Raw genomic sequence first — 10,262 nt, forward strand, 5'->3', positions numbered from 1 at the left:
GAAAAGATATAGCTACATAGTAAAGGAAGACCTTGCTAACACTTGGGCATGTGAAAGGTTTGAACATGTCTATTGCGTCGACAAAAGGCCTTCATACTAGAAACTGATCATAAACCCTTGCTTCCAATAAAGAATGTTAAGGACATCAGCCAGTGTTCAACTTAACCGTTTACATTATCGTGTGCAGTATGTACCAGGAAAAGACTTGACAGTAGCAGATGCCTCGTCTCGTTGCCCGATGGGAAACAGAAGCAACAACATGGCAAACGACATTGAAACCTACATCAGTGCAGCAACCCTAGCTAGACTTTCTGCTTCTGATGAACTGTTTGCTGATATTCGTCAAGCTACAGAAAAGGACCAATAACTATCAAAGATATTGGAATACATACGTGAGAGATGGTCTAACTTAAAAATACGAATGGAACAGATTGTACGTCAGTTTTGGGATTTCCAGCATACGTTCCGTTGTGTAAGTGGTGTTCTGCTAAAGACAGATAATATTGTCATGCCCAAGAAATTACAGAAAGAGATGTTGGATAAAGCTCATGAAGGACACTTGGGAGCCGCGAAACCCAAGGTAAGGGCTCGCGAGCACATGTGATGGCAGAGTATGAATAAAGCAATTGATGACACCATCGATCGATGTGCAGTATGTGCTCAATTTCGTCACCAACAAAAAGAGAACCCTTAAGGTCCACAGACCTTCCTGATCATCCTTGGCAATAGGTATAGCCTCAGACATCTTTCACTGTGGGAGAAAAGACTACATTTTACTGGTAGACTAATATTCTCGCTACAATGAAATTCAAATGTTACAAGATCACAGTACAGCGGGAGTTATTACTGCTTGCAATGAAATGTTTGTGCTCGCCATGGCATTCCAGTCCACTTCATCAGCGACAATGGCCCTCAGTACGTAAACAGGGAATTTCGGACATTTGCTCGCGAGTATGGATTTAATCATTCAACCTCTCCTCCGCGACACCAGCAAGGCAATCGTCTTGCGGAACGCATAGTTCAATCTCTCAAGACTCTAATGCAAAAGTCGTCTTATGCTGGCAGTGCGTTTTATTTGACACTCTTGGCTCTACGTACAAGCCCAAATAGCAGCTCTGGTGTATCTCCAGCTAAACTTATCATGGGATAACGATTGCGTTCGCGTCTTCCAGTGTTGCCAAAGGCTCTGGTACCTAGCGTACCTAATATATCTGTAGTTCGTGAACAGGATTGCAAAAGCAAGCAATGCCAAGCACAATATCACAATAGGCGTCATGAGACGAAGCGTAGGTAAATCCTGGCCCCAGGCGATCACCTGCTAAAATGGGATATGAATACTCGCAACTGGAAAATACCAGCTACTGTGATTAAACAGCTGGGAGCCCGTTCATAATTGATACAGTTGAACAATGGACGGAAGCTGCGTCGAAATTGACGCCAGCTACAGGCACGGCCAAAGGGGTTGAGCGAAATCAATTTGAATGAAGAAATCGATTATGACAGCTTTGACGATGAACATGTCAGGAATAAGAAAGAGGAGGTAACCTCAGAAGCAAAAGGAGTGCAAGAGAAGTTCGGAACCAAGATGAATAGCAACCACTCCAGCAAAGATGAAATCATCACAACTCGATCGGGAAGGACAGTAAAGGATCCAACTTGGAAGAAGGACTATGCAACGTAGAGTGAATAGAGTTGTAGATGAAATGTTAGGTCTTGCTTGAAGAGGTAATGCTTGGAATGTACTGTTGTGTTTTGGTTACTGTTGTGGAACTGGGATAAGTAATAAATATCAATAACTTACAGTTGTCTCTCTGACCACGCGTTGGCACCAATCCTTTTACATCTCTCTGCACGGTTACTTTTGTGTTTACTGTATAGCTACGGTTTTATCATTTGTGTGTTAGTAGATAACGTGTACGGAACTCTATGAAACAGTTTATTCTACAAAAGAAGCCACGGACGCGATCGGCATGTTTCTGATTGCGAATGCACTGCTAATCGCTGCTAATCGCTGCTAGTCGCTACTAGTCGTCGCGCGTCGTATTCGCGATAAAATTTCGCAATTCGCGCATCCGTTGTGACTCGTCGCGGATTTGATATTTGGAATTCTAGCGGCGTATGACAAAACAAAGCAACGATATGACGTAAGACCCAAAAATGCCTTGAGTTGAGACTTATTTGTAGAGATTTTAATAGCAGTAACATCATCAATTTTCGCAGGATCGACACGAAGTCCGGGTGGCGTAACCACGTACCCAAGATATCGGAATTCTTGTTGCGCAAAATGACATTTGCTAGGTTTCATTTGAGGTTGCTGTCGGAGTGTTAAAATACTGTTTACAAATTTTGAATATGGCTGTCAAATCAGTAGAAGAAACAAGAATATTTTCAAGATACACGATCAAAGTACGCCATATGAGGCCAGCAAGAACAGAATCCATTTCCCGTTGAAAGGAACTTGGAGCGTTGCACAAACCAAACGGCATGGTTTTAAATTCAAACAAGACGACTGCAGTGGTAAAGGCGGCTTTCTCAATGTCATCAAGAGCGATAGCAAGCTGCCAGTACCCTGACATAAAATCAAGGCTGAAAAAGAACTGCTTACCAGAAAGAAGACCCAAAATGTCGTCAACGCCAAAAATGAGATACCTGTTCTTCTTGGTGCAAGCATTCATGCGGCGATAATCGATACAGAAAAGGCTCACTGCCATCTGGTTTATCTACCAACACAACGGGGCTAGCCCAAGGCAAACGGGATGGGCGAACAGCATCTTTGCGTATTATTGATTCGATTTTACCTTCTACTTCATCTCTCTTGGAGAGAGTAAACGATAAGGCGACACGTTAATTGGCGGGTGATCTCCAGTATTAGTGTGATGTTCTAGCGCACTAGGACGACCCAAATCGTCCAAATGCTTCGCAAACTCGTCGAAATAACTTTTCAGAAGCGCATCGTTGAGACTGTTGTGAAGACGAGAGTTAGTCGTTAATCAAAGCAGACGAGCTGAAAACAGAGCCTGAGCACGACGGAGGTGCATTATTGCACAGCGGCGACGACAAATCGCTATCAGCAACACCAAAAGGTGTGACGGTTGTCGGGTCTAGAATAGCGGTTAAAGCGTGCAAGACAGTAAGAACAACACAAACAAACCGACTGAACCTCGTACTTGTTTTCCTTGAATTGCTCCCTTCTCATTGCTGCGCTTTCCCCAGTTGTAGCTGCTCGAGGTAAGATGTCTCAGCGCGGGATCCAGGAATTTTTTAAAGAGGGGGTTACTGTTAGCAGTTATTTATAGCATTACTAATGTTCTCTTTTCTAATCAAATTATTGAACCACGCTTATTGAAAAAAGGGGTTAAACTCCTTAACCCCCCTCTGGATCCGGCCTTGTGTCTGATGCCCATGGCTGAGCTAGTGCCATGTCTAACTCAACGTTAGATCCTGTCTCCGAGTCATCAACTAGGATGTCAGGTCGATTGTTCGAATGTGTGTAGCGGTCCCTAGGCTCACACTTGTGGGGCAGATGAACTGACTCAAGTACTCAGACCATACTGATTTCATCGAATCATGGGTTCACACAAACACGCACACAGACGCACTCACGCACGCACGCACACACACACACACACACACACACACACACACACACACACACACACACACACACACGGCCGGAGCTAATATTTTTTGGACGCGGTTTGGACTAGCCGCTGGTGCGAAGGTTCTTTGGTCTACGAGGCTAGTGGCGCGACCTTCGATTCTCGGTAGTTAGTGGACATGTTACATAAACGAAGTGCTGTCTTTCTGCGCACCTTTCGAGCAGTAACATGCACCGTTTATTCAAAGGGGGCCTCAGTTTTGAATGTTGTCTGCTGAGCGTTGTTTCTCGACACAAATTGACTTCAAATAAATTCGATCGCATGATTTATAATTGTAATTTTTTGCGGTTAAACAAATTCTAATTTTCTTGAAATCTTTTTTGAGTGCACATTAGTTACTGGATTGTGCATGCGTCAATATTTGCACTGTTGCATCCACTGCATACATCAAACTGTGTACTATGTATTGTAAATGTATTTCCTGTGTGCAATTGAATAACATGGAATTAATAACAGGGTACATGCATTCAAAGTTCAAAGTACTCAGGCAGTTTAATTCTATTTCAAAACTACTACAAAATATTTATTAACAGATAAACACTATACAATTTAAATGAGCATAGGATGTGTGTTAACACAATATTTATTAAATTGAGCTAATTAAGTTACGTTAAATTAACTATTTTTATTTATTTAACTTAATGGTATCTCTCATTGATGTTATCACTCATTTTGTTGTTGACACTAGTAAGTATACCTGAGATACCATGCCTTTTAGCCAATTGGCATTTTATTTCGAACAATGTACACACCATGGCATCTGTCGTTATATGGTTGGTGACATGAATGACAGTTCATATACTCTGTGTGTGTGTGTGTGTGTGTGTGTGTGTGTGTGTGTGTGTGTGTGTGTGTGTCTGTGTGTCTGTGTGTGTCTGTGTCTGTGTCTGTGTGTGTCTGTCTGTCTGTCTGTCTGTCTGTCTGTCTGTCTGTCTGTCTGTCTGTCTGTGTGTCTGTCTGTGTGTCTGTCAGTGTGTCTGTCTGTCTGTCTGTCTATCTATCTGTCCGTCCGTCTGTCTGTCTGTCTGTCTGTCTGTCTGTCTGTCTGTCTGTCTGTCTGTGTGTCTGTCTGTCTGTCTGTCTGTCTGTTAAATACAAATATTTCAAATCCAAAGAAATTTCCATCAAGAGTTTATAAGCTAGTCTTTAACTTAAGTAGAGTTCCTCTAAATCAACAACAAACACTTAAGGCTACAACAGATGACCCATAAGGGGTTTAGAAAACCTTTAACCACTTACTTAAAACAAATTAATATTCGTCGAGGACATTGAAAGATTTTTTGTCCAGCTGAAATTACTGTCATCTTCCTAGAGATCACCCTTGAATTGTATTGCTGCAGCTTGATAGAAAATCGTCGTCTCCAGTGTGTTTTGAACTCAGCAATGTTAGATCGTCCATTGTCATCCCTCCACAAAGCAGAGAGAACCCTCAAGTACTCTGACGCTTTCTCCCCCCAACGACCGAAATGTTCGAATACAAGAGGCACGACTGTTGGCGAATATCCACCGGGTAGTCGTTCATGGGCGTACTTGTTTTCCTTGAATTGCTCCCTTCTCATTGCTGCGCTTTCCCCAGTTGTAGCTGCTCGAGGTAAGATGTCTCAGCGCGGGATCCAGGAATTTTTTAAAGAGGGGGTTACTGTTAGCAGTTATTTATAGCATTACTAATGTTCTCTTTTCTAATCAAATTATTGAACCACGCTTATTGGAGAAAGGGGTTAAACCCCTTAACCCCCCTCTGGATCCGGCCTTGTGTCTGATGCCCATGGCTGAGCTAGTGCCATGTCTAACTCAACGTTAGATCCTGTCTCCGAGTCATCAACTAGGATGTCAGGTCGATTGTTCGAATGTGTGTAGCGGTTCCTAGGCTCACACTTGTGGGGCAGATGAACTGACTCAAGTACTCAGACCATACTGACATCATCGAATCATAGGTTCACACAGGGCCGCCACCGTGCTTGCATGTTAGGAGGTGGAATCCATCTGCGTCAGAGCCCTTTATATCTAAAGTTCGACCACAATCGCACTTGTTGACCCACTCAGGAAAGGAGACAGGAATCCTTAACCTCATTGAAGCTGCCGAAATAAAACTGTTGGGTGATAGCGCAAACTTCTTTGAGGAAGGTACAGCACTGAGCCAAGTTCCAGCTCCCTTAACCTGCAGAGACAGCAGACGTGCAGCGTCTTTTTGAGATGAGCTGTCAATCAAAGCATTAACTGTAATAGTGTTGTTAGCATCTATCAATCAGTGTTGGAGTTTCTTTGTGTTAGATACCACCTCTGAAAGATCCTTGTCGTTATTCAATAGTTGATCCAGTTGATGACCAATGCTTTCGTTCACACGTTCAGCAAGTTAAATGAGCATACAGGGTTGTCAGTTAAATGTTTTTACTATTTTAAATCAATATTTTAAACTCAAACAGTCTGTAAAACTGCTTTAGCGTAGAGTCTTGTAGAGTTCTATAGAAACAGCTTCTAATCAGTATGCAGTACGTAGCGCATGCAGAGTCCTCTAGATATTAGAGGCTCTGATGTAAAGTGATTTCCAGACAAAATTTATATCAGCGTTGAGTAGCCATGTACGTTTTGTAATCTCATGAAATTAAAGTTGTCTGCATGGCCAATCCCTAGATTGATGACAAAACTTGCCTGGCGCATGCACTCGTTTCTTCATGCAGAGACACTTGAAAGAAATGCATAGAAGAGAAAAGCTTTCAGCCTTCCTTCATTGCCAGATGGACTTGAATACATAATGCGATTCTGTTCTCTATACCGTCACTATTACGTTTGACATGTCATAAAGGCACACGTGCAGCAAAGCATGGCGACTGCTGTTACTTAATTAACAACTAATTTGTTACAAGAGGATTCTGCAATTGCCACAAAGTTATATATGTGTGTGTGAATATTTCTTCAATAAATATAACATCTGCTGCACAAAAAGTATTATTCTGCAACGCCTCTTTGCTCATTCTTGACTATTGTATACATAAAATATATGTGTAGATTTTCAGTTATATATATATATATATATATATATATATATATATATATATATATATATATATACACACACACAATTAGATTGTCTTTGCGTAATGTTGTAGTAGTCTACTTGTTTTGGCTGCACTTTAGTTGCTAGGCTACTAAACTGCCATGTGACCTGTATCCAGTATACTTGCGAGTCACATGGCTACTAGAGACAAAGAAGTTGCCCGACGTGGTGTTAGAGAACGTTTAGTTCTCTACACTACTCCAGTACTGACATCGGTGGTGCTCACCATCGTTTTCTGTCAACTCAGTCTTCATCAGTCTCGATTGCAAGTGCTGGAGAAGTTCATGAAAGATTCAATTGCTACTCTCAAAATGCAACGCCAAACAACAAAAGACGTCAATTTACGTGATCACGACTTGCTTTTGCGTTACACTAGAAATGACGAAAGTGTGGAGGGTGTACAAACACTGAACGACTATTTTGGTAAAATAGCAGAGCAACAGGTAAGGTGACTAAGCAAATATCGTTAGAATTTCCGTAGTAACTTACGATGCTGTTTTCAATTCCATGCGATACAGTTGACAAAGTTTTTGAAAGCCCGTTGTGTGGATAGTAAGATTCTATGCATGCAAGGTAAGGGTCATGCACACATGTCCTACTCACAACAAAGAGACACTTTTTAGTCACACCCTCGAATCTTTTTGTCTATTCATTCTCTACATTAAATGTATGCAGGTAGCAAAGGCGACAAAGGAGACAGAGGAATAGTTGGTTCTTCAGGTTTGAAAGGCGAAAAAGGTTCAAAGGGAGACTCTGGCTTAGGCAACGACGATAGAATTGGTACTGTACCTTGGTTGACGTCTCTAACACCGTTTAAGTGTTAACTGATAGAATGTTGTTGCGCAGAGCCTCCAGTTATTACCAAACAGCCAAGCGATGTTCTGGCGTCGGAGTCTGAAACAGCCGAGTTTCAATGCGCTGCTGAAGGTTTCCCATCGCCTCAAATTCGATGGTTGAAGCTGGAGTCGACGCTACCTCAATCTCGAGTGACCATGTCAAAGAATAACTCTCTAGCCATTACTAACGTTCATCATCAAGACGCAGGAACATACATCTGTTTGGCTGAGAATATTTTTGGCATAGCAAAAAGCTACGCAACTCTAACTATTCAAGGTTAATATTCTATCGTTGAAAGCTTGATTTATAGACCTGCATGCACAAAAACTAATATATTATTTATGCTGATTATAGTTTCTGTCAAATTTGTTCTGGTTCCTCCATCAGTAGTGACCGTACAAGAAGGACAAAACATCAAACTAGACTGTTTGGCAACAGGTTTTCCATCTCCGACAATAACTTGGTCACGGCGTCACAAAAAACTTGAGGTCAACAAAGTGAACGTCAACGGAAGTCTTATCGTTAAGAGTATTAGTAAAGATGATGGAGATAAATACACCTGTACTGCAAAAAACAGTCTAGGGAAGAAAACGTATTCATTTACAATTAAGTTGCAACCACTCAATGGAAGTAAGATCATAAGATTATGTGTTCAGTCAGTAAACATACATTATGTAAAATTGTTATATATCTATACATATAAATTAAAACCTAATTTTTGAAACTATTTATGTTTTCTTATAGATTTGTCTTCAAGACTATATTTGGAAGTTCAAGTCGAGCTTGGTGATGATGTGACTCTTAAGTGCAACCTCTGTGCCTTACCAGGATTTTCTGTCACATGGTTGAAACTAAAAGGCAATATGACAACAGATAGAACGAACACAACGGAGTGTTTACTAATCATCAAAAACGTTACCCGAAATGACACAGGAAATTACTCTTGCGTTGCTAAATCTAAAAGCATATATTCGCTTGCAGTTTTAAGACAGGATATGAAACTTGTAGTCAAAGGTATAAAATATATAATTTAATTATTTTGTTTTTGTTAGGTTATTGATTTTTTGTCCATTAAAGACAAAGTAGGGTTGATGCATTACGCTTTGCAAAACGTAGTCGTACACGTCAATAATAACATGTAGTAAAATGTATACCATACATATAGCTAATAAATGCTAATTGACAGTTGGTTATTTCATGCCTTTCTTAAAAATGTTACTGTCCATAATGTATATTTTAACACGTTAGTCTAAAATGATTAAGTTTTAGTAAAGGTTTAGATTGCTGTGTACATTAATATTAATTGTAATTATCTATATATTTGGTCTTTACAGGCTCAGCACGTGTGACAAGTCGCACTCCTCCTGTAATAGTTGTCTGGCCTGGAGAAAATGTAACACTAAATTGTTCCGGTGTTGGCCCTCCCGCACCTCAAGTCTATTGGACAAAAGAATCTCGTCGACTAAAACATGACAGGGATGGACAATTACGGTTTCTGGCTGTTTCTCACAAAGACAGTGCAACATATCGTTGCCACGCTGTCAATTACTTAGGAAGAGACACACAGAGTACGGCTGTAGGTAAGACTTTGCTATATATACACATTTTTACTCAGTAAATTTAATTAATGTTTGTTGCCCACATGTAGTGGTTATTACAAGTCTAGAGTTTGTTCATCGTCCCCCGGCTTCTGTTGTTGCACTGCTTCGAAACCTATAACACTCAACTGCACTGCTGCAGTAGCGCCTAATATACCTGCAACAACTGCATGGATATTTCCACACAAACAGTGTGGGTTAGGATCAGCCAAAAGGACTGTATTACGTAATGGATCATTAGTTATACGAGAAACAACTGCATGGGACAGTGGTAAGTACGTATGTTATGCTGGCAATAAAAGGATTTTGGCGAGTGTGCAATTGAAAGTGGCAGGTATATGGTAATCAATTTACAATAATTTTTGTTTCTAGTATTGATTCATTTTTTACGCATACAGTGGATTTGAGATGGATGTTGACTAGTGACAGCTGTTGGGGACTTCGTCGGTCTACTTACAACCGCTCGGTGTATTATGCTGTTTCTTCGTCAACCACGTGGAATAAATCTAAATTTTATCATTGTCCTGAGGGATACTATTGGGCGTGCACTGTTGAGGGACGGAAAATATTTAAGAAGAACAGCAATTCAGGGTCAACATCCGTATATTCCGGCCAGTGTGGATGGAGTGGCTACGACTTTGCAGGAGCATCAAGGTACTATTTCAGATTCCGTGACTCAGCATCGACAAATGCTTACAAGCACGCTGGCAGCTATGACCAGAAGCAAGTACAAACCACCACGGAAACCAAATACTTTGCTGGAATTGTATGCATTAAAATATAGATTAGTATTTGTGGTTGTTGTGTGGGTTGTATTGTAAATTCGAATAAATAAAAATTTCTTTATACTTTTTGGTGTTTTTTTAGTTTTTTATATGTATAGCTTTGCATGTATCACAATAGCCTCGTCTCCAGACTAGACTCACGTGAGTCTAGCAGTGTCCGGTTCCCGTATAACACTTTCAGCCTCCCGTGAGTCTGGACTCACCTCACCTACTTTCACACACTTACTTCATTAAGTGTCACCCCATTTCAACAAGTGTTAACCCACGTCACAGTCTTGGCACCCCACGTAACTAAATACTACCACGTCACAAACTCAATTGACTTGAA

At 40.9% G+C, this 10,262-nt stretch overlaps 1 protein-coding gene across 1 annotated transcript; it reads left to right on the plus strand.

Moving 5' to 3' along the window:
* The first annotated feature begins 6,848 nt into the window (after window positions 1-6,848).
* On the plus strand, window positions 6,849-10,039 carry LOC134180743 (peroxidasin homolog). The gene is made up of 8 exons (XM_062647929.1): window positions 6,849-7,157; window positions 7,233-7,287; window positions 7,390-7,494; window positions 7,561-7,827; window positions 7,906-8,565; window positions 8,886-9,131; window positions 9,200-9,483; window positions 9,548-10,039. Exons 1-5 carry the CDS (start codon window positions 6,849-6,851, stop codon window positions 8,271-8,273), a joined length of 1,104 nt encoding a protein of 367 aa, XP_062503913.1. The 3' UTR covers window positions 8,274-8,565; window positions 8,886-9,131; window positions 9,200-9,483; window positions 9,548-10,039.
* Window positions 10,040-10,262: the final 223 nt, after the last annotated feature.

Source organism: Corticium candelabrum, chromosome 6 (genome assembly GCF_963422355.1).
Source record: "Corticium candelabrum chromosome 6, ooCorCand1.1, whole genome shotgun sequence".
NCBI lineage: Eukaryota > Metazoa > Porifera > Homoscleromorpha > Homosclerophorida > Plakinidae > Corticium > Corticium candelabrum.